Source organism: Dromiciops gliroides, chromosome 1 (genome assembly GCF_019393635.1).
Source record: "Dromiciops gliroides isolate mDroGli1 chromosome 1, mDroGli1.pri, whole genome shotgun sequence".
NCBI lineage: Eukaryota > Metazoa > Chordata > Mammalia > Microbiotheria > Microbiotheriidae > Dromiciops > Dromiciops gliroides.
This window is the reverse complement of record NC_057861.1, coordinates 534,521,015-534,546,031: the sequence shown is the minus strand read 5'-3', so window position 1 is coordinate 534,546,031 and position 25,017 is coordinate 534,521,015. Positions and strand designations below refer to the sequence as shown.

Sequence of the window (25,017 nt, the reverse complement as noted above, 5' to 3'; positions counted from 1 at the left end):
TGAGTCATTTTAACTTCTGTCTGCCTTGGTTTCTTCATCTATAAAAAGGGACAATTGGAGTGACGCCATCTGCTGGAAAGTTACTGTAGGAAAGCTCTGCCATGAGGAAAAGGCTTCTGAGGGCAAGCCATGCAGCTTTTCCTTGGCATCAGGAAGTGACGTTTGCTTGTGGGTACTGTCTATCAAAGCTACCAGCCAATTAGCTTGGAGGTGTGTGTGTGTGTATGTGTGTGTGTGTGTGTGTGTGTGTGTGTGTGTGTGTGTGTGTGTGTGTAGGATGTTCCCAGTTTCACAGGAGGCATTGGGTCCTTTTTTGTTCCTGACCTCACCATGGTAGGTCAGATAATGGGGTCTCTTAGAAATAGTTAGATTTTTACCTTTCTCTCTGATCATAATCCTAATGCTCTTTAATAAATACTTAAACACTTAAATACTCTTGCTAAAGCTTCTAATTTATTGGTGACCACTCATTAGATATTTTAGATAAACTAGCTAGAATTTTAGCAACTTTACATATTGCCTACCTCCCAGGGTTGTTTTGAGGATAAAATGAGAAGTTTTAATAAAGTGCTTTGTAACCTTATTTAAATAGGGTAGCTAGTCAGCACAGTAGATAGAGCTCCAGGCCTGGAGACATTTACTGGCAATGTGACCCTGGGCAAGTCACTTCCCCGTTTGCTTCAGTTTCCTCATCTGTAAAATAAACTGGAGAAAGAGATGGCAAATCATTCCAGTATCTTTGCCAAGAAGACCAATAAGGAGCCTGTGACAATTGTCCAGGTGAAAGACAACGAGGGCTTGAATTAGAGCTATTCTAGTAGGAATAGAGAGAAGAGAATGGATGTGGAAAATATGATGGTGGTCGAATCAACAGGGCTAGGTAACTGGACATGAGAAGTGAGAGAAGAGTGAAAAACGACTCCAAGGTTCTGAGCTAAGTGACTCAGGGATGATGATGATGATGCCATCGTTACCCGTAGGGGAGGGAGGAACTGATGAGTTCAGTTTAGGACATGTTGAATCTGAGGTGTGAGTGGAACATCCGGGGGAGCGGTCCAGCAGGCAGCTGTCAATTCAAGCACAAGAGCTCGGTGGAGAGATAGCGCTCAATCTATAGATTGGGGAATCATCTGCATAGAGGTGATGATTGAAGCCCTGGGAGTGGATGAGATCACCATAAAAGGACATTGGGAAAGGAAGGGCAGATAACAGACTCTATGGGAACCACACCACGCTTTAAGGGTAGGGGCAGTGATGAAGGAAGAGGTGCCGAGAAAAGAGATGGGAGAAAGCCAGACAGGTAGGAGAACCCGCTTCTCACTCCTCTGGACCTGTTCTCAATTCACAAATCCACTTCCAGCAGCTTCAGGGGAGCATCACTCATTTCTGCCTTTTGAATTTGTCCCTATTTATCTGCCCTGGGAGTCTTTGTCCCCCTGACTGCCAACAAGCATTTGGGGTTTGAGGGAGGCCGCATCAAGGACCTAGTTTTCTCTCCTCCACCCCCCCAAATCAGGACCCAGGAAGGGTCTTTCTCCTTCCCTCTTTAGAAGCAGGATTAGCCCCTTGGCCCTGGCCTCCACTGTCCCCTAACACAAGCATCTGTTTCATATTTTGCAAAAGCAAATATCTGGCAAATTGCTGGCTTTAATGAGCTGGAATTAAACCTGGCTCTTGATAAGAGGCCTTTTTTTTTTTTTTTTAACTTTTGCCTGCTGGAGAGAAATCAACTAACATGCAGCATGTGTAGCAGTGGAAGAAAATGTAACGTGAAAAGGGAGGGAGCAGAGCTGTTTAATTCTAGACAACAGGCCCATTCTTTGTCCTGTCTTGTCCAGTAAACATAATTGTTGTTATTATTTCATCATCATCATCAGTGGAGAGACTACATGGTATAGTGCATGTGGGGAGGTGGCTTTACATCCAAGAAGACCCAGGTTCAAGCCCTGCCTTAGATGCATACTAGTTCTGTGACTCAGCTCTGGGCCAGAAGGGTCAAGCAGGCAGCTGCTGGCAACACCTGTGAGTGAGACCAGAACCAGATTCAAATGTAATTGGGAAATATTTAACAAAATAAATAAAAGTCAACATGCAGCCTCCGGTACAGGTTAGCGGCCTTGGTTTCTGGTAGAGTTTAACACCACTGCCTTAGGTGACTCTCTAAGACTCTTGAGTTGTAGGAAAAGGGCCCATCTTCATTGGCAGAGGGAGTCTCCTCTTCCAGGAGTTACTTATAATCAGGAAATCATCAGTTCAATCCCTCTTCCTTCTCTCTTCTTATTTCCCAACTCCATCATTATTTTTATTATTAATAATAGCCAACATTTATATAGCCCTTAGTACATGCCAGGCACCATGCTAAGCACTTTACAATTATTATCTCGTTTGATCCTCACAACAACTCGGGGATGTTATCTCTCATGTTACAGATGAGGAAACTGAGGCAAACTCAGGGTAAGTGACTTGCCCAGGGTCACAGAGCTAGGAAGTACCTGAGGCTGCATTTGAATTCAGGTCTTCCTGACTCCAGGCCTGGTGCTTTATCCACCATGCCATGTAGTTGCTGCTGCTTCTTGTGTTGGTGGTAGTGGTGAGGACAGACATTGGAGTGAATAGGGAACCAGCCTCAAAGCTAGGAAGACATTCTGCCTTTGTGGCCCTGAATGAGTCTCTTGACCTGTTTGCCTCAGTTTTTTCATCTGTAAAATGGGGATAATAATAGCACCAACCAACCTCTCAGGGTTGTTTTGAGGATCCAATGAGATGATAATTGCAAAAGGGCTTAGCACAGTGCCTGGCACATAGTCATCATCATCATTATTCTGCTTGTGTGGCCCCAGGCAAGTCATTTAACTTTTCAGTGCTCTAGGCCAGAGTTGTCAGACACACCTCCCACAGGCTACCCGAGGCCCACAACACTCCGAGTACAGCCCCAACCAGTTTAAAATGCAATTGGGAAATATTTAACAAAATCAATTAATTAAAAAAGAAATATATAAACATATGGGTTTTCTAAATTAATATGTGGCCTATAGGGATCCTTTAAGTATGCATACAAGCAGCCTGTGTCACTTTTTGAGTTTGACAGCACTGATCTAGGCAAGTCTCTTAACACTGGGAGCTACAGAGCAGGCACATATCCAAACTGGGGAAGGGGGATTTCTGGGGGAGTTTCCTGTGCTGATGAAATCATGGGTCTGGTCTAATAATAGCTTTCTTTCGACTTCCTCAGAGCAGTTCAAAGCACTTGCCTAGCTCTGTGGTCATCATAACGGCTGAGATGGGACATGAGGGTTCAGGACCTAAGGAGGGCCATCCCACATTTTGCTTTCTCTGACTCTACGCCCGGACACTAGCTCCATATCTTATCACTTCCATTCATGGCTCTCACTCCTCGGCTCTCAGGACACTGCCTTTTAAACTTGCTGCCTTATAGTCTTTGCCTTGTGATGTCACTGCCTTGCAAGCTCACAAAGAGTTCTCTGGGAGGTGCTGTCTCCTCTCCAAGCACCATAGAAAATAATGTCCTTACACCTACATCTTATATGTGGGATGGTGTTCTATCCTTTATCATCTGGGTCACCCTCGTTTGAACACTTCATCTTTAAAAAAATTTGTTTTTAGGGGGTGGCTAGGTGGCGCAGTGGATAAAGCACCGGCCCTGGATTCAGGAGTACCTGAGTTCAAATCCAGACACTTGACACTTACTAGCTGTGTGACCCTGGGCAAGTCACTTAACCCTCATTGCCCCGCCCACCCCCCAAAAAATTGTTTTCCAATTAACAAGCATTCATTTTCTCTCTCTCTCCCACCTCTTCCTCCACTGAAGAAGGAAAACAAAATCCTTGTAACAAATACTCATGGCCACATCAAAAAAAAAAAACCTCAAATTATCTATATGCAAAAATGTGTGTCTCGTTTTATATCTTAACTCCATCCCCTCTCGATCAGGAAGTAGGTAGCATTCTCCAGCAATGGTCTTTTGGAATCATGGCTGGTCACAGTGCTTTGATCAGAATCCCTACAGCTTCCAAAGTTGTTTGTCTTTATAATATTACTATGGTATAAATTGTTTTCCTGGTTCTGCTTGCTTCACTCTGCATCAGTTCATACCAGTCTTCCCAGCTTTCAGTGAAATTGTCTCTAACAGCACAACAGTACTTATTCTTACACATACTTACAGCACATTTGTATACCATACGTTCAGCCCTTCTTAATGCTCTACATCTTAGCAATGGCCTTCCAAAATGGAATGACCAGAATTAAACCCTGTATTTTACTTGTGTTCTGACTAGGGCAGAATATAGTACTCTTCTTTCTCATTTTCAATCAATCATAATTGAGCAATAATATCTCTTAAGGGCCTGCTATGTGCTAGGTACTGTAGTAGTCACTATACATACACATAAAAATGAGACAGTCCCTGCCTTCAGGGAGTTTCTATTCTACTGGGAGGATTCAGCATGGTCACAGATTAATAAATTCAGAATATTTATAAAATACATTAACAAAGCCATTCAGGAAAGGTCTTTTGAAGGAGGTGGTGGCATTTGAGCTGATCTTCAGAAGGACCCAGGCATCTCATTCCAAGTGGGGGGACAGCCTGTTTGAAGGTCTAGAGGCAGACTATGTAATTTTATAAAACCAGGAGTTGCAAATAAGCCAGTTCAGCTGGAATATAATGGAAATGAGGGGGAGTAATGTGTAATCAGGAAAGGCAGGCTGGAGCCAGATTGCAAAAGTCTTTAAGTGACAAATGGAGGAGTTTGTATTTTATCTTAGAGTCAAAAGGAAGCTACTTGGAGCTTCTTTAACAGGGGAATGACATGGTCAGACCTGTAGATTAGAACTCTGAGTGTGCCAGCTGTATGTAGAAAGGATTGGAGAGGGGAACAGGCTGAATACAGAGAGACTAATTAGGAGGCTATTCTAGTAGTCTAGGCAAGAATGGATGAAGGCCTGAAGTATGGTGGTTGGGATGTGACTAAGGACAAGGAGACAGAGATGAGAGATATTGAGGAAGAGGTAGAATCAACAAGACTTGCAATCTATTTGTATATGGAGGGGTGAGTAAGAATGAAATGTTGAACAATGACACTCAGGTTGTGAACTTAGGTCATTGGAAAAATGATGGCGCCCTGGACAGAAATAGGGAAATCAGGAAGAGTAGGCAGAAAGATAATGAGTTCCAGACACCATGCCTCTCTTAATGATAATGTTCTGAACACTGTGCCTCTTTTAATTCAGTCTAAGATGACATTAACTTTTTTTAATTATCATACTATGTTGTTGGATAATACTGAGCTTGCAAGTCCACTAAAAAAAAAAAACCTCATAAGATCTTTTTTGGTAATAATGCTGTCTGGACATGTCTTTGTCATCTCTTTGTGAAGTTGATTTTTTTGACCCCAGCTTTAACACTTTACATTTATCTCTATTCAATTTCACCTTAATAGACTAAACCCATCATTCTAGCCCAAAATAATCTTTTTGGATCCTGCCCCTAGTCATATAAAATGCCAGCTACTCCTGCCAGCTTTATGTAATTAATATGCAGATCTGAGAGAGAGGTCAAAGGTTTATAGATTACACAGAACCTACATTTTAGGAACATTTTGAAAAAGGAATTGGGAGGCATGGTAAGAACCAAATAATACCATGTGAAACTAAGTAAACTGTATTTTAACAGACAGGAAAAATGTGTTGTTATTGATGTGGGAATTATCCCTGGATCAGCTATCTGTGTACAGTCAGATCATCAACTTGTCAGAGCTAAGAGCAGAATTAGTTTTCAAAAAAAGCAAGAAGAATAACAAAAAGATACTGTACACAACTGAAACAACTCAATCTTAAGCTATTTAAATAAGTAATTGGCCATCAAAAATGGGAAACAGAAATGACATTGACACCAATTATAATAATTTTATGCAGAGTTTAACTAATGTAAATGATTTCCCACAATAAGGAGATTTTTTAAAAAGGACCTGAGTTAGCAAACATTTGACTTACTTGACAAATAGAGAGTTTGTTGCCAAAGGCAACACCAAACTACAATATAAACTCATTTGTAAAATCTTACAAAGAAGGATGGATAATTTTTGAGAATTATTGTCTCCTAAAGCAGAGAAAAGCAGCAAAGGGTAAAAGAAGTTTGAAGAAAACTTGGCAACACATACAACTAAGCAAAGTCATTACAAGGGCAATTAAGGATGAAGACTGAAAGAGGCCAACAAATAGCTGAAAATGGAAAAGATCTGTAAACATGATAACAAACTTTTCTCCATAATGAAACTATCACACTTGGACCCTACCAACCAGTGCTTATAATAGAGGTAAAAATGACACTGAAGAATACAAAAATAGGAAAATCAATAAACTGAACCATATGTATGTACAGCAGATCCATGCTGGAGGTAATACAATTGTGAGGACATTAAAAGATAAGATATATAAGATATCTGAAAGAAAGTTACCAAAGATATGGAAAATCTTACACTTTCTTAATATCAAAAGGAAAGCTAGAGAAAGTCATTGACTTATATACCATACTTATTGTTCCATCTATACAAAATCTTTGAGTGCTATCAGTAGGTGAATTTAGGGTATCCTTGATTTGGGGGTATTCGTAGAAAACAAGAAGACTTTTACAATGACACTTAACAATGGTTTGACTGAAAGATGGAAGGAATATAACATCCCTCTGTGTTTATTTTTGTGTACAACCCCAAAATCATTTGATTCGGTAAATCAAAATACTACCGTACAGGCTATTTTTTCAGCAATATGTCTCCCAAGTGTACATCAAAATCATTCAAGATTCCTTGAAAGACATAACAACAGAAATAACCGGGGACAGCTAGGTGACACTTACTAGCTGTGTGACCCTGGGAAAGTCACTTAACCCTCATTGCCCCACAAAAAAAAAATTTTAAAAGAAAGAAAGAAAAAAAGAAATAACCACATTCAGCAATCCTATGAGCATGAACATCAGGTGAGACATAAAACAGGGAGATGTGTGTTCACCAAGAGTGTTCACTGATGGAGGAGATCCAGTGCAGGGTCCAAGTTGAAGAGGGATTCACTGTGGATGGTGAGATTCTCCAGATGACTGTGTTTATGGATGACAATGTCCTCATTACATCAAGCCCAGAGAATTGTAGAGCCCTCATGGAAGAGATTTCTAGTCACTCAAAGGAGTTGACTTGACACAGGAAAAGATCAAGTGGATGAAAAATGCCTATTGCATTGCCCAGATAGGCTTTCTGGAAACCACAAGGCTCCTTTAGTGACCTCAAATCTCCTATGGAGGCAAAGGAGCATTTTTTAAATACCAACCTTCTACTAGTGTCATTGTACACTTGTGAGGCATGAAACATTACAATCTTCAAAGAATATAAAATTAATATTACACAAAGGGCAATGGAGAATGGCATGGTAAGTGCAAATAGGCAGCAACAGCTGATCAATGAGGAATTGCAAACAACAGGAGCAAAAGATGCCATCAAGGAAATAAATGTTAGGTAGAAAAGACAGCATGGTTATAATGCTAAGGCAAAGGATAAAGGTGGGTAGCCAGAGGCTTAGTATCTTCTCAATGTCAGGACAAAGTGAAAAATACCTCTAGTACACTGAGTGTACTCCCTGGGGAGAATTCAGGAGTCTCTGAAAGTCCTCAGTCAGTAAATATTTATTAAGCACATTGATTATGTGACAGGCACTGTGCTAAGCACCGGGGATAAAAATTTTTTAAAAAGGCAAAAGACAGTCCCTGCCCTTAAGGAGCTCACAATTTAATGGAGAAAACAATAATCAATCTTTAAAAACTAAAACAAAATAAAAAGGAAATAGATGAGAGGTAAAGCACTAGAATGGAGAGGGGCTGGGAAAGGCTTCCAGTAGAAGATGAGATTTTGGATGGGAAGTCCAGGAAATTTGGAGGAAGAGGTGAGGAAAGAGAATGTTCCAGGCATGAGAGATAAGTAGAGAAATGAAGCATCTTGTTCAATGATCAGTCAGGAGGCCCATGTCACTGGACCAAAGAGTACACGTGAGGGAGTAAGGTCTAAGAAGACTGGGAAGGTGAATGGGATGTGGGGGCTAAGTTATGGATGGGCTTTGAATGCCAAACAAGGAATTTTGTATTTGATCCTGGAGACAATAGAGAATCATTAGAGCTTATCGAATAGGGGAGTGACGGTCAGACTCATGCTTTAGGAAAATCACTTTGGTGGCTAAATGGAGGTTGGACTGGAGTGGGAAGAGACTTGAGGCAGGAAGACCCACCAGCAGGTTATCCCCATAATCCAGATGTAAGGTGATGAGAGTCTACACATGAGTGGTGGCAGTATCAGAGGAGAGGAGGGGTGATATTACAAAGGTGAAATCAACAGGCCTTGGCAACAGCTTGAATAGGGGGATGAGTGGTAGTGAGGAGTTGAGGATGACACAAAGTTTGCCAACTTATGGAAGGACGGGGACAAGAATCATTCAGGATAGGTAGGCATGAAAGAGTCACAATCTGTATCACTGGAGGGAACTTTCAAATCAAGAAGAAATACCTTCTGAATATTTGAACTTCTTCCAAGTCATTGATTAGAAATCTCAAACAGATTCAAGGGGCCTGGGGTCTCTTTCTCACGAAATCCTTCCATATAACATGTTCCTGCCCAATGTCATTTTTTCCATTATTAGATATTTATTGAATACCCACTATGTGATAGGCAGAGGGAGATTCACGCAGTAACAAGGCTCACATTTATATCATATTTACAGAGTTAAAATACTAATAATTACCTGATTAATGTCATTGTGTCATATTATTAGCCAAATCTCACTTTGTATTTCCTTTTTAAAACTGATATCATGTTTTTACAGTATCTTCATTGTGACCTTAACATTCATAATATTTATGACTTTGTTCCCACAGATCTTACTTTCCCCTAAGATGTTATTTTGTCAAAATTCTTGTTTTTACAGATCCCATTAATGACAATAAGCAGGGTACACCTGTTTCCATCACTGAGGAAATGGTTTAATGCAATTCATTGCTGAGAACAGAAGGATCGGTTAAATGGCCTTGAAGCTTGTTTCAGACTCTGATAAAACTAAAAGATATATAGAACCCATCACACAGATCCATGAACCTCATATTTCTATTTTTAAATCTTATTGATGCCTTATGCTTTTATATCACATCCACACCTGGATATAACCCTTCTCCTCTACACAAAAAGTCTCTCCTCATCATTGCTGTTGTTTGTTTTTTAAAAAGTTCAACAAAACCAACCAATGTATCACTCTGTCTGACATTCCATTCCCATAGTAACCAACCTCTTCAACAAAACTGGAGAAGCCAATTTACTTGTTTCTTCTCAGGGGTCAAGCTTGCTCTTTATAATTACCCAGCACTAAGTTTCATTTTTTGGTTTGTTTCTTCTGTATGTTGCTTCCTGTTATTGACTTAGGACAGAGCCCAGCATATAGTAGGTGCAATATACATGCTTATTTCCCTCCCTTTTCTGCTTATTTCAGTCTGTATCAGTTCATTTAAGTCTTATGTTTCTCTGAACTCACATTCTTTATTTCTTATGATGCAATAATATTTATGTTCCACAGTGATATATCCCACAGATGATGAGCTATACATCTACTTTGTTTCCAGTTATTTGCTACCACAAAAAAAAAAAATGCTGCTATAAATATTTTGGCATACATGAGACTTTTATGTCTTTAACTTCCTACACATAATAAATGGCTAAAAATTCTTTTTAATTCATTAATTCTTTGGAAAATATGCCTGGTAGGGGAAGGGTGTCCTAAGGGTATAGACATTTTAGTCCCTTTTTTCCCCACATAATTACAAGTTCTTTTCAATAATGCTTGGATCAATTCACAGCTCCACTGGTGTTTCAGAATGCCCATTTTCCCCAGCCCTCTACATTAATTAATTCTGGCTTTATCATCTTTGTCAATTTTGGAGGTGTCAAGTGAAACTGCAGAGTTATTTTAATTTGCATTTCTTTTTATTATTGGTTATTTGGAGACATTTTATATGATTGTTAATTGTTTCTAATTCTTTTGAGAATTGACCATTTATCCATTGATCTTGTATATTTAACTCTTGGTCTTATATATGTATGTGAATTCCTTATATATCTTCGATATCAGACCCTTATCAAAGAGATTTGATGCAAAGATTTTTTCCAATAAAAGTCTTCCTTTCTTCTGCTACCTGCATTGACTTTGTTCATGTAAAACCTTTCCCATTTCATATAGTTTAAATGGTCTGTTTTCTGATTTGTGATCTCTGTTTAAAAGTTCTCCCCTTAGGCATACTAGAGAGAGGTATTTCCCTCCATTTTCCTCCAATTTTTAAAAATTACATGGTCTTTCCCACTTAAAATCATTTATCTACTTGGAACTCGGGATATATCTTAGAAGATCTCATCCTCCTTTCTAAGTAGCATTCATCCCACAATTATTTTCTGCAGGATAGAAATCCTATGACATAACCCTCTTGACTCTGGATGTATACAAGGGACCAGTAAATTCAACCAGAGTCTAGGGACACAGACATTAACGTTCTAACCCCACTTTTGTCGTGAATGATAAGACATTTATGGAGAAATTTTAAAATTTACAAAGCACTCGACATACATTATACTACTTGATCTTCATGATGATCCTGTTATAATTACAATTAGGATTATAACCATTTTACAGAAAAAGAAACTGAGGCTTGGATATATTTCCCCACCCCCACTGATGACAATATCACTTCTGTTTGTTCCTCTGTTGGTCTTCACCCAAGTGCTTTCTGCTATGGTTACCCTATCCTCCTATTCCTGAATTTCCCTGAGTTTATCTTTTTAATATACAACGTTTTACTCTACCCCACGCCACCACCCTCACCCCTTTTACACTTCCTGTTTCTTTTACTCAAGGTCTACCCTACCAAAGCTAGTCCAAGCCTGGGTTTTATGCTTTTAAACCCCCAAGATGTTGACTCAGTCCAATTTCTTTCCTTGCATTAGAATCTATAATTTCTCTTGCTTTTAAATCATACTTTGTGCATAGATATCTGAATCCACAGATTTTATTGCTGGCCCCTTTCAATTAGCTAGATGACAAAGTAGATAGAAGGCTCAGCCTGGAATCAGGAAGACCTCAATTCAAACCCAGCTTCAGACACTTAGTAGCTGTGTGACCTGGACAAGTCTAGTAAGCTCTGTCTGCCTCAGTTTCCTTGTCTGTAAAATGGGAATACTAATAGCATCTCCCCTCCCGGGGTTGTTGTGAGGTTCTAATTGGATAATATTTGTAAAGTGCTTAGCACAATGCCTGGCAAATAGTGGCCTCTTCATAAATGCTTTTCCCTTTCCTGGGTTCTGCCTCCTAAGGATTTCTGGGTGTCTCTGTTGTCATTTCTCTTTCTTCATTATAGCCTTCTCTGGTAAGAAGCTTGGTGGTCTTTCCCCCTTTTCCAGTTTAAAATTAAATGACTTATTCCAGGTCAAACAGGTAGTAAATGCTGGGAATGGGATTTGAACCTAGGCCTTTCCTGAGTCCAGGAGCAGTACTTTATTCACCGTACTGTGGATACACTTGTCCACTGTATAAGCCATTCAGCCTCTCAGGGCCTAAACTGACTCATCTGTGTAATAGTCATGTTTTCCCTGCTTCAAAGGATAACTAATGAAGGAATGAATTGATAGGTCTTGTGTGTGTCCAGTTGAAAAAAAAAGCAGTATGAGCCCCACCCCCATCCTTTTTTCACCACCACCCACCAGCCTACAATCCTTTCATTGTGCCAGGCTCAATTCAACTATCCAACCACATATAGCCTCAGGGTATGCAGCTTAACCATTACCATAACATCCCTCTATTGATCTGTATTTCATGAGTAGCTTAGCTCAGCTCAACAAATGTTTATTAAACCCCTCCTACGTGCCAGGAGCCAGGGCACACAGTGGATATGTCTGGATCTGGAGTCAGGAAGACCAAACTTCAAATCCAACCTCACTAGTTGTGTGACCCTGGACAAGTCACTTAACCACCTCTGTCTGCCTCAGTTTCCTCAGGTGTAAAATGGGGATAATCACACCTTCCCAAGCTTGTTGTGAGGATCAAGTGAGATAATGTTTGTAAAGCATTTCACAAACCTTAAAGTACCATAGAAATGCTAGCTGCTATTGTTCTTATTACTCTACAATTTCCACCCATTGGTCTTTATTTAGCCCTCATGGGCCAAGCTGAACAGATCAAATCCTTCTTCCAATGACATTAGTCTGGTACTTAAAGACAATGATGACATTCCTCTAACTCTTCTTGTTCTTTAAGCTAACAGTTCTTAGAACCTTCAACCAACCCTCCGATGGCCTGGTTTCCAATCCTCTTACCATCCCGGTTATTCTCTTGTGATTGATTGATAACCTCCCTGAGATGTGGTATCTAGGACTGAGTACAGTACTCCAGGTTTATTCTGACCTGACCAGGTCGGCGGGGCTTTCACTTCCTTCATAGAGTCAGGAAGACGTGAGTTCAAGTCCTGGGCTCAGATATTCACTAGCTATAAACCTGGGTAAATCACTTAACCCAACCCACCTTCACTTCCCCCTCTGCAAAATGGTAATAATAATCAGAGCACCTACCTCACAGGGTTGTTGTGAGAATCAAGTAAGATAGTTTAAATAAAGTGCTTTCCAAACCTTAAAGTGACATAAAATGTTGGTTCTTATTATTGTTACTATTACTACTATTGCTTCATCTATGAACACAGGCTAGGGTTTAACTTGCTCACTTGTTTGGCTGATATTCCACATCCCACTGAGAACTCAAGTCTTTATTGTCCCTGGTCATTTTGAAACAGCTCAATTCAGCAGTGGTTGATGGCAATGGGAATGCCAATGGTGAAGACTGTCATGATGCCAGTGATAGTAAAAGTATAGGTAGTGATAGGAATGGTTTGAGTAAAGATGATGATTTAGTAAGTACAATGAAAGGTATTATTAGCAATGAGAATGGGGACCGTGAGGTGGTCAATATGGAAGGCAGGGATCTTATAATATGAAGACAATGTTACTATCAGGGACATTGCTTGTGGTGATGGGCCTGTCTGAAGGTGCTTCCCAGGAGCCCAGTCATTTGGATAATAAGGCCTACACCTTCTCATAAGGGTATCTTGCTACAGTTCTACAAATCTGTTGTAAAATTTATGAGCTCAGGGCAGCTAGGTGGCACAGTGGTTAGAGCACTGGCCCTGGAGTCAGGAGGACCTGAGTTCAAATCTGGCCTCAGACACTTAACACTTACTAGCTGTGTGACCCTGGGCAAGTCACTTAACCCCAGTTGCCTCACCAAAAAAAAAAAAAATTATGAGCTCACCAACCTACTCCCTGCTCATCTTGTAGGGGCTTAAATGAAGTCTCCACTTTTGCCTATGTACCATATATGAGGATTGTGGTAGAAGGATGATGGCCACTGGGACAAGTGTTTGATGATGAAAAGAGGTGGAGATGGGAGTGGGGGGTGGGGGATTTGGTTAGGGGGAAGCATGCTGTGTAGATGTGGTTCTTATCGAATGTAAATTCCTTAAGGGCAGGGACTGGCTTACAGTTTACCTTTGTCTCTCCGGTAGTCTCTATGTAGTAGGCATTTAATAAATACTTGCGTTATCAGATTGAATTGGATAGTCTTGAAAGGCAGATCAGAGACCTTAACAAAGCATGGCTCCCTCCTACAGTATCACTGCCACAGCACACAAAGTCATGGATTTAGAGTTTGAAGGGTCCTCAAAAGCCATCAAGCCCAATACCTTCATCGTAGAGATGAAGAATAGAGACTTGCCCAAGGTCACGCAGGCCCTGGAGCCAGTGACAAAGCTCCTAACACCCCCACTCTAGACACTTGGGGGCCAGGTCTTCGCATCCTCCCTACTAGCTTTGGCTTTGCTCTAATTTGGAGACACCAAGGACCAAAGGCTCATGTTGGTTCCCTCACCCTAAAATACTCCCTCTTTCCCTCTCCATACTTTTTGCTTCTCTCAAGTCCCCTTCCTTGACCTACCCCACCTCAAAATGATCCCTCTGTCCTGGCACAACACTTCCTGTCTGTCCCACTCATTTAACATTTATTATAAAATAACTTGTATTATTACATGTTTTCTACTTATGTATATCCTTTCTCACCAATGGGTAAGGCATTAGAATTGTAATCAAGGAACATAGCTAGTAAATATCTGAGGCAGAATTTGACTCTCTGTGACTCTGGGCAAGTTACTAACTTTTCTCTGCCTCAGTTTCCTTTTCTGTAAACCTGATGGTCTCTAAATGCTCTTCTAGTTTTATGATCCTCAGACCCCTCTGAGGGTAGGGAATGTGTCCATTGTTTATTTGTCTACTTACCAGCACATAACACAGGACTGGGTCCTCAGTAGACATTCAAAAACTACTCACTGGTCAGTCGTCTGATTAATTCTGCCTCTTCTCTTTATTTCAGGAGAAGCGACTGACACAAAGAAGAGCTGAGGGGGGAGAGCCAGGAAGCTAGGCAGATGGAGGAAGAAGTCCAAGCTGAGCTGGACATGGGCATCAGCAGGAAGACAAGTGGTGGTAGAAACTAACTGGAGACTTCCCCAGGGAGGCTTCTCCCCACCAAATACCGCAGCCCTCAGCTCAGTCTGAGACCATGCCTGACGGGACAGGACATCTCTGAGCTTCCCACCTCTCCCCTCTCCCCTGGCTCCTGCCTAGCCCCTTGTCCCCACAGGCTAGACGGAGAGCCACGCTTCTCCTGCCCGTTAACACGCCTTGTGGCCCTCGGGACCATGCGAGAGGTGACCATTTAAATTCAGAGCTTCCCCCAGTCACTGGCAGCCCACTCCCCCACCTCCTCACCCCTTTCTAGCAACCTCACCGGGAATCCGCCCCCAGGTGGTGCTTCCAGATGGCAGGTTGCAGGTGGGGGGTGCTGTGCGTGTGTGTGGCAGCCGCGTCCCTACTGTACACCGGCGGGCTGGTGCAGGCTGACTGTTGGCTCATCGAGGGCGACAAGGGCTTCGTGTGGTTGGCCATCTGCAGCCAGAACCAGCCCCCTTATGAATCCATCCCCCAGCAGATCAACAACACCATAGTGGACCTGAGGCTCAATGAGAACAAGATCAAGAGCGTACAATATGCCTCTCTCAGTCGCTTTGGGAACCTGACGTACCTCAACTTGACCAAGAATGAAATCACCTACATCGAGGATGGGGCCTTCTCGGGGCAGTTCAACCTGCAGGTGCTACAGCTGGGCTACAACCGCCTGAGGAACCTCACCGAGGGGATCCTCCGAGGCTTGAGCAAGTTGGAGTACCTCTACCTCCAGGCCAACCTCATCGAGACGGTCACCCCCACTGCCTTCTGGGAGTGCCCTAACATCATGAACATTGACCTGTCCATGAACCGCATCCAGCGGCTAGACAGCGGCACCTTCACGGGACTGACCAAGCTCTCCATCTGTGAGCTTTACAGCAACCCATTCTACTGCTCCTGTGAGCTTCTGGGCTTCCTCAAATGGCTGGCAGACTTTACCAACATGACACGCACCTACGACCGTATGCAGTGTGAGTCGCCGCCCGACTACTCCGGCTACTTCCTGCTCGGCCAAGGCCGGACCAGCTACCGAAACGCCTTGAGCATGCTGTCCAACCTCTGCACCGACGGTTCGTACACTGTGGGATCCCGCTTCATCCCGGCCCGCTACCCACCCACTACCCCACCACCGGAGGGCCCGTGCGCTGAGGACGAGTGCTTCTCCGGCGATGGCACCACGCCCCTCGTGTCCTTCCACACACCTGCCACCAAGACAGAGGCGATGCGGCCCAACATCTGGGTGAAGCACCTGACCCACAACTCGGCCACGCTCGGCGTCCAGCTGCCCTCCCCCTTCCGGAAGATGTACGTCCTGGCCCAGTTTGAGAACGGCTTCTCCTCCGATATCACCAACTTGCACAAAGAGCGGGAGGAGATCGAGCTATCAAACCTCATCACCCACACCAACTACACCTACTGCGTGGTCTCCCTGGGCCACCCACTGCGTTACAACCACACCTGCCTCACCATCTGCCCCACAAAGCCCCCGCCTTCCCCGGGGCCTGTCCCCAATTCCTCCACCGCAACCCACTACATCATGACCATCCTCGGTTGCCTCTTTGGGATGGTGATCGTCCTCGGAGCCGTCTACTACTGCTTGCGGAAGCGGCGGCAGCAGGAGGAAAAGCACAAAAAGACGGCAGGGGGCATGAAGAAGACCATCATCGAGCTCAAATATGGGCCAGAGTTGGAGACGCCAGGCATCGCCCAGCTGTCGCAGGGGCCCATGCTGGGCGGTGAGACCGTGACCCGCATCCCCTACCTTCCCTCCGCGGGTGAAGTGGAGCAGTATAAGCTCATAGAAAGCAGCGAGACCCCCAAGACCACCAAGGGTAACTACATGGAGGTTCGGACGGGAGAGCAGCAGGAGAGGCGGGACTGTGAACTGGCCCTGCCCCCGGACAGTCAGAGCTCTGTGGCTGAAATATCCACCATCGCCAAGGAGGTGGACAAGGTCAACCAGATCATCAACAACTGCATCGATGCTCTCAAGTCCGAGTCTACCTCCTTTCAGGGAGTCAAGTCCGGAGCCGTGTCCACGGCCGAGCCCCAGTTGGTCCTCCTGTCAGAGCAGATTCCCAGCAAGCACGGCTTCCTGTCCCCTGTCTATAAGGACAGCTACAGCCACCCACTGCAGCGGCACCACAGCATGGAGGGGCCCCCCAAGCGCTCCAGCACCTCCTCCAGCGGCTCGGTGCGGAGCCCCCGTTCCTTCCGCTCCGAGGGCTCCTCCGCCCACAAGTCAGAGGCGAAGTATATCGAGAAGACGTCGCCCACAGCCGACACCATCCTCACTGTGACACCAGCGGCCGCCATTCTCCGTGCTGAGGCCGAGAAGATCCGGCAGTACGGCGAACACCGCCACTCATACCCGGGCTCTCACCAGGGGGAGCAAGCCCCTCCCCATGACAGCCTGAGCGGCCGCAAGCCTTCCATCCTGGAACCTCTGACCAGACCCCGTCCCCGGGACCTGGCCTACTCCCAGCTCTCTCCCCAGTACCACAACCTGAGTTACTCCTCCAGCCCCGAGTACACCTGCAAGCCCTCTCAGAGCATCTGGGAGCGCTTCAAACTGAACCGTAAGCGCCATAAAGATGAGGAGGAATACATGGCCGCTGGCCACGCCCTGCGCAAAAAGGTCCAGTTTGCCAAAGACGAGGATCTCCATGACATCTTAGACTACTGGAAGGGTGTGTCTGCACAGCACAAATCCTGAGTCCTCCTCCGTCCTCCCCATGCTCCTCCCCATGCTCCTCCCCTTCCCCTCCCTCTAGCCTCCCCTCTGCCTTCTAAAACTCGTGATGCTCATTGGACCAAAAGGAACCGAAATCCACAGCAGCTATTTTTAACCCAGAGACTGTCTTTAAAAACAAAATACACACACACACACACACACACACACCCCATTTTCACAAAGGATCATACCCACCATCTCCCCCATGGCCCTGATCCCCAACAGGTGGCAGGAGAAGGGAGGGGAGGGTAATTGGCAACTACCACAAAATAAAGAAAATATGGTGGATGGTAACATCATCGATCCAGAGATGATCTCACCTTTGGGTGTGTTGCACTGAATCTGAACATGCACACATAATACAACATACATACACACACACATACAGACATACACAAGGGACTTCGGAAAACTGTGGCTCAGGGGTGGGGGGGTGGGGAGTTTTCTTTTTCTCTCTTTTTCTTTTTTTCTTTTTTTTTAAAGAAAAAAAAGTACTTTAAAAAAGATATAAAAATAGTGAGTGTGAGGGGGAGAGGTTCACGATCTGGCCAGTCTGCCGTTGCATCGCATGATTTCTCAGTCTGTGGTTTTTTTTGTGGATTCTCTGTGTCCAGTCTGTCTCCATCCATCGTCCTCCTCCTCCCTCCTCCAGAGTCAACCCAAAATGGGAAAAACAAACAGGAGAGGAATGTGAGAAGCCTGCCGGAGCAGCAGATGTTTGGGGAGGGCCTCGAGTGAGGTGGGGTGGGCGAATCTTTCAGGTGGGACTCTGAGGTCAGCTGAGAAGGAGCATCTGTTAGCATTTTGGGGGAGGGGGGAGGGCACGGCCAGGGCCAAGAGCTTGTGGCCAAAAGCCAGCCCCGGCTCCTGTTTGGCCTAAGCCTACCCCACATTGTAATCTGTAGTTGTTCTACTGTACAGAGAAAAAAATATTTCTATATTTGCAATGTTTGCTGTAAAACAAGAGGAAAAAAAAGTACATCTACTAAAAAAAAAACCCACACAAAATCTACCTGTTTGTACCAGGTTTTAATCATGGATTTTAGAAAAAGGTCTTTTTTTTTTCCTGTTTGTTGGGGGAAGGCTGGGGGTCCGTTTGGGGGGGGAGGGGATGAGGTTGGTGATGGGAAATGGAAAGGAGCCAAAGTTTTGTTTGTTGTTTTGTTTTGTTTTGTTTTTTCCTTTCTGTCTTAGGGAACGTGAGAGAATGTGAGTGTGGGTGAGGAAAAGTATGATGTGGGGTAGGAACAGGAAAAATAAGAATGTCCGTGTGATTTTGAGAGAACATACTTCAGAATGTGAGTGAGTGTGAGGTTGAGATGTGAGGTGGAAAGTAAGTAAAGGCACGAGTGTGAATATGGGTGGGAGAGGATGGGGGTGGGAAGCCATGGGTGTGTTTGAGAGGGTGTGAAAGCCAGAGAGAATGGAGTATGTTGGGGGGAGGAGGTGTTGGAAGGGGGGCTGATCCTGTGGCCCCCATCCATAGATTCTTCACACCTCTGGACTGATAGAGCTTGAGCTAGGCCAAAGCCTGAAGGAAGAGGGTTAATCAGTTAAGAACCCTGCCTTCTCTAACCTCTGCCCCTGAAAATGCCTGCCTCCCAGGCTTCAAAGTTCCCTCCCCGAGAGAACCTGCTTAACTTGAATGCTGTGTGCACAGATCAGGGGAGTGACCGGTGGAAAATTTTGTTCTAATGGGGCCCTAGAAATGATTAGAGGGTGGCACAATGGATAGAGCACCAGCCCTGGAGTCAGGAGTACCTGAGTTCAAATGCAGCCTCAGACACTTAACACTTACTAGCTGTGTGACCCTGGGCAAGTCACTTAACCCCAATTGCCTCACTAAAAAAAAAAAAAAAGAAATGATCAGAGGGTGAATTGGGGCCCCCAAGCAAGGCTTGGCCATTTCCCAATGAGGCAGTGCCCCCCCCACACCAGGCTGATAATGGCTCTGGTGACAGGGAAGAGCAAGGGGTTAAGGAGGAAGGGAAAAGCTGGGTAGCAGCTTACTGCCCCCCTCATCCCCACCCCATTTGAATCCCATATTCCAGTAGTACTTTAAAGATCACTCAGGCCTGCAAGACACCTTAGGGAACATCTAGTCAAACCTCAATTACAGATAAGAAAACTGAGATGCTCAAAGAAGACTTACATAGGTGGCAGAGACAAGATTCGAACCCAGATCCCCTGTTTCTTGTTGCTATTGACCCTGCTGGAACATGAATCTGTCCTGCTAAGGGAAGCATTTGCAAGGAGTCCCAGAAAGAGCCGGAGCCTTGCTAAATTGGCATTATTTTCACCAAGATTCTTCCCTTAGCTTTGGTTGAGACAGCCTGCAGACCATCAACTGTGTTCTCCAGTGTCTAGCCTCTAGGTAACACGGCATTGAAGTGATCCTAGAATGAGAGAAAGAAGATCTTCCCTGAATGTTTCAGGGGACAAGGTCAAGCAAGCTGTGTGTGTGTGTGTGTGTGTGTGTGTGTGTGTGTGTGTGTGTGTGTGTGTGTGTGTGTGTGTGTGAGCGTTTGCTATGACCTGAACACCATTCCAAGCCGTGATATAAATACACACACACACACAAGATAATCCCTGCCCGAATGGAGGAAACCCAAAAGGAAGAGTGTGGGAAAAGAAGATGAATCTCTTCCAGGCCTGCATCAGAGACAGGATGCCGGCTTTGGTCTCCTGCCTGAGTCCAAGTCCAAAGCTCTTTTCATTCCGACATACAGACAACAGTCCTCGCCCTAACTCAGAGGGAGAGGAGGGGATGAAAGCCCTTCCTTCTGAGTCCTTTTTGTCCATCAAGAGTGGAGGCGTGGGGGCAGCTAGGTGGCACAGTGGATAAAGCACTGGCCTTGGATTCAGGAGGACCTGAGTTCAAGTCCAGCCTCAGACACTTAACTAGCTGTGTGACCCTGGGCAAGTCACTTAACCCTCATTGCCCTGCAAAAAACAAAAACAACAAAACCAACAACAAAAAAAAGAGTGGAGGTGAGGGGGCGGCTAGGTGGCGCAGTGGATAAAGCACCGGCCCTGGATTCAGGAGTTCCTGAGTTCAAATCTGGCCTCAGACACTTGACACTTACTGGCTGTGTGACCCTGGGCAAGTCACTTAACCCCCATTGCCCCGCAAAAAAAAAAAAGATTGGAGGCGACTGGACCTGTGATCCATCACCCCCCACTCTCTTCTGTGTTTGGGCCTGTCTTCACTGGTCAGACTTGGCCTAAATTCTGAGCCCTGAAGAATCAGACCCCTGAGTGTGTTTCTTTAGGCGATCCATTAAAGTGCCAGTCTTTGTAAGTGGCCTCTTCCCATGAGGGTAGGGGAAAAGGAGAGCTTGCGAAGTGTCCTATCTTTCCTCCCATACCATGGGATTAGGACCGGAGAAAAATGACCTCTGATGGATGGGACAGAGGCTGATCATTTGGGAGAGAAGGGCAAAGGACACAGTCACTGTAGGGAGTGTGGGGAAGAGGAAAAAAGCCAAGGGACTCATCAGCTTGGCCTCCAAAAGGAACAAGATCTCCCAACTGATTCAATGTGGGTGTTAGCATTAACCTGACCCTCTTCAACATCCATCGATACACACTGAGAATCCAAACTTCTGCCTGCAACCCCATGCCCAGTGGGAAGAACATGCAAACTAGCAGAAGCTAGTTGGAGAAGGGAGAAAGTGGGGGAGTCCTGTTCAATAAACAATTATTAAGCACCTACTATGTACCTTCCAGACACAGTACTGGAGATGTAGAAATAAGTAAAAGTCTCCAGGGGAGACAACACACACACACACACACACACACACACATGTCTATACAAAAGACATAGACTGGGGGCAGCTAGGTGGCACAGTGGATAAAGCACTGGCCCTGGATTTAGGAGCACCTGAGTTCAAATCCAGCCTCAGACACTTGACATTTACTAGCTGTGTGACCCTGGGCAAGTCACTTAACCCCCATTGCCCCGCCAAAAAAAAAAAAAAAGACATAGACTTATTCCAGGAGAGGGCTCCAGGAGGTATGTGTGTTTAGGTGGGAGTTGGGAGATCATTCCCTGCTATCTTCCCTAGTCTCTGCCCTCTTCACTTCCAGGACCCCTGGCTGCCTGGGCAGTTGGTGCACCTTAGCATAAGCCAAGAAGCCACTCAAAGTCTCTATTCCCTTCTCACCTCATCAAGAGACCTCAGGATGGAGATGATCAAGCTGCTGTGATAATTAGCCACAGTCTAATTCTTCTCTCACCCCCAAATGTCCTTAAAGATCAGGAATCTGCCCACTCTTCTTCCCAGGGTCTCTCTTTTCCACCCACCCAAGGCTGTGCTGGTAAATATGTAACAACCAGACTGGGGGAGCAGGGGACAGAAGGAGTAGACAGGAGTATCCACAACATGCTTTTAAACTCAATTCACATCATAAACACTTTCCCCATCACTTTCTTAAGTTTAGAAATCAAAGAAATAATCAAGCCCCAATTTGTAATGTTTGCTGACAGAGATGTAGATGGCAGGTTCAAGCTGGCTCCAGCACATGCCTATGTCATCCCTATCAGTCCCCTTCCTCCCTTACTGTCTCCTCCGATCCATCCTAGGTCAACCTCCTCCTTTTATAAATGAGGAAACTGAGGCCTTGTCCCAGGTCACTGGGATAAAAAGTAGCAGAGGCATGATTTTGGACTCAGGTCCTCTAACTCCAGAGCCAGGGCATCGAGCAGCCTCCTGTAATGTAGCTTTTTTCTCCTTCACACCCTACAGCAACTCTCCCACCAAAATCCCCTTATTGTGAACACCAAGACAATCACAAAAGGGTAACAAGCAACATGGCGGCATAGGGAAAAGGATCACATAATTTAGAGATAGGAAGAGCCCTGAAGACCATTGTGATCTGCAGGAAGCCAAAGCTCAGAGAGGAAGAAAGTGACTTGCCCAAAATAAATATTAGAGGGAAAAGACAGCTGGGGGAGGGCAGCTTTTATGAGCAGCCTAGGAAACAGAAAATCACTAGCCTTTATATGTGCCACTTTGAGATTTGCAAAGTACTAGACATTTATCATCTCATTTTATCCTCACCACAACAGGTTATTCACATTTTCCAGGCAAGGAAACTGAGGCAGACAAAAAGCAAGTGACTTACCCAAGGTCATGCAGCTGGCACGCATCTGAAGTCACATCTGAATTCAGTCTTTCTGACTCTGGGGTCCAGCTGTACCACTCCGCTGCCTCTATGATTCGAGGCATTCTATAAGAAAGACAAATGTTCCATTAGAGTTAGATAAATTATTCTATTAGAAAGATAGACACATAGGTAATAAGAAAGAATGCATTGTGTGTTTGCATATGTGTATATGTACATGTGTGCATACAAACACATATGCACCCTACAGAGATAGACTATAATTGTTATTTCACTGATATGGGGAACTCTCTGTCTGAGGTCATTCCCTCTACTAATTCTGGTGTTTATCTTCTTTGAAACTGTATTGTTTTAGAAAACTGCCTAGAATGCTTAGAGGTTAAGTGACATAATTCAGGGGCACACAGCCAGCATCATGGTATATTATAATTTGTGTTATCTATTATTATAGATTTATGTACACATTAATATCTATGCATAGATGTATGCATATAGTGAATGTATGTGTATGCATCTATACAAGAGATGCCATAGCTGGTGTTCTATCCATCAGAAGGACCTGGGTTCAAATTTGACCTCATATTCTTACTAGCTAGCTGTACGGTCCTGGGCAAGTCATTTCATCCTGTTTGCCTCCGTTTACCCATCTGTAAAAATAAGCTGGAGAAAGAAGTGACAAACCACTCCAGTATCTTTGCCAAGAAAACCCCAAATGGGGTCTCAGAGGGGACAGCTAGGTGGCACAGTGGATAAAGCACTGGCCCATCAATACATCAATACAAATATATCTGAGATGTGCATACACAGGCACACACAACTTATATCAGTGCCAGATAAGCCCCACCTCCTTTGTCTCCTAGCATCCCTCCACTGTTTGTGACCCAAGACAATTTCCCCAAAGAAACTACTTTTAGGAAAGCCCTCCCTCCAAATCCCAGATTTCCACACCTTCGGGAAGCACAAGTTTAAAGAAGGAACCAGGCTGTTTCAAGACTTGACCATGCCATCAGCGGCGGTTTGGGGGCGAGGGGGGCAGAGAGAAGACGAACCTAGAATTTCTCTCTGACCCCTCCCCCCTTTCTCCTCACCAAAGAAGGGAAGGGGAAGATGGCTATTGTGTCGTTTCAGTGTGATGGGGCAGATGGCCCAGTACAAAGGGCAGGGAGTGGGGTTAGGGGTCCTGTGTCTCCATACCCCCTACTCCTATTAGCTAACTGTAATCACAGAGCACTGCTCTAAGCCTGCCAAGGTCATCCAGAGCTCCAGGAGGCCTGAGGGTTACTTGTTTGGGGTGTTGATTCCAAGGATGGTATGAACATTTAGTAATCACCCCCTATCTGCTCGGCACTGTCCTAAGCATTTTATAATTTAATTGAACCTCACAAAAATCCTAGGATGGAGGTGTCACTATGATCCCCATTTTACAGTTGAGGAAACTGAGGCTAACATAGGTTAAGTGACTTGCCCAGGGTCACACACTACAAGGTGCCTGCATGTGAAGTTTGAGGGAGGAAAAGCCAGAATTAACAGGGATGAGGGTATCTCTTTCCCCCTCTCTCCTCTGGGTGAGGGGGAACATGCAGACACTAAGATACTTTGCACCCTCCTGTTCTCCCCATCAAACCCCAATATTAGTCACTGGCACAGCAAAACAAACAGATCTCCTCCCAGGGGAAAAGCCAGGGAAGCCTCAGTTGAGAAGATAGTATGAAAGCCCACCCTGGGCAAGTCACTTAACCCTCATTGTCCTGCAAATAATAATAATAGGTGGTGCAGTACATAAAGCACTGGATTCAGGAGGACCTGAGTTCAAATCCGGCCTCAGACAACTTGACACTTACTAGCTATGTGACCCTGGGCAAGTCACTTAACCCTCAATGCCCCGCAAAAATAAAATAAAATAAGATATGAAAGATCTCCTTCCCTGGTAAAGACATTTCATGTACCAACTGCTACAAGTCACAGAATCATAGATCGAGAGCCATAAGGAACTAACCCAACACCCTCCTCATTTTTCAGAGGAGGAAGGAAACTGAGGTCTAGGGAGGTTAAACAACTTGACCAAGGTCACACAGGTATTATATGGAAGAACGAGGATTCAAACTCAGATCCTCCCACTTGCGAGCCAGTGCTCTCTTCCCTGTGCCCCGCCTGCCTGTAAAGCTGAATAGGGAAGAGATTTCCAGATGGTCAGTTCGCTGTGTGACTTTTGATGCCTTAGCTTTCCCCAGCCTCAGTTTCCTCATTTATAAAAAAGAAAGTTGGACTGGATGACCTCTGAGGTCCCTTCCAGATTGAAATCTCCAATCCTACGATGTTCCTGTGTGCCTATGATTCTAAGCACTTATTCAGCGCCCCACATTGTGCCAGGGTTATGTGAGCAAAAGAAGAAGAAGTCAAAGGGATGGTTTGCATTCCAGTGAGAAGACAAGAAAATGAGAGAACGAACACATTGCAGAATCTCAGAATGCAGTGGGGGGCAGGGGGACTTCAGAGGTTCTCTGCTGCAACTAACCACTGAACAAG

General features: G+C 44.6%; 1 protein-coding gene across 6 annotated transcripts in view; it reads left to right on the top strand.

The window, feature by feature from the left end:
• Positions 1-17,782, top strand: part of ELFN1 (extracellular leucine rich repeat and fibronectin type III domain containing 1) — a 210,648-nt gene extending 192,866 nt beyond the window's left edge. For all 6 annotated transcript variants that reach the window (XM_043979010.1, XM_043979012.1, XM_043979007.1 and 3 more), the window contains one exon: positions 14,497-17,782. In XM_043979010.1, coding sequence (XP_043834945.1) covers positions 14,944-17,346 — 2,403 coding nt within the window. In that variant the 5' untranslated portion in view covers positions 14,497-14,943 and the 3' untranslated portion in view covers positions 17,347-17,782. The remainder of the gene's footprint in view (positions 1-14,496) is intronic.
• The last annotated feature ends 7,235 nt before the right edge of the window (positions 17,783-25,017 follow it).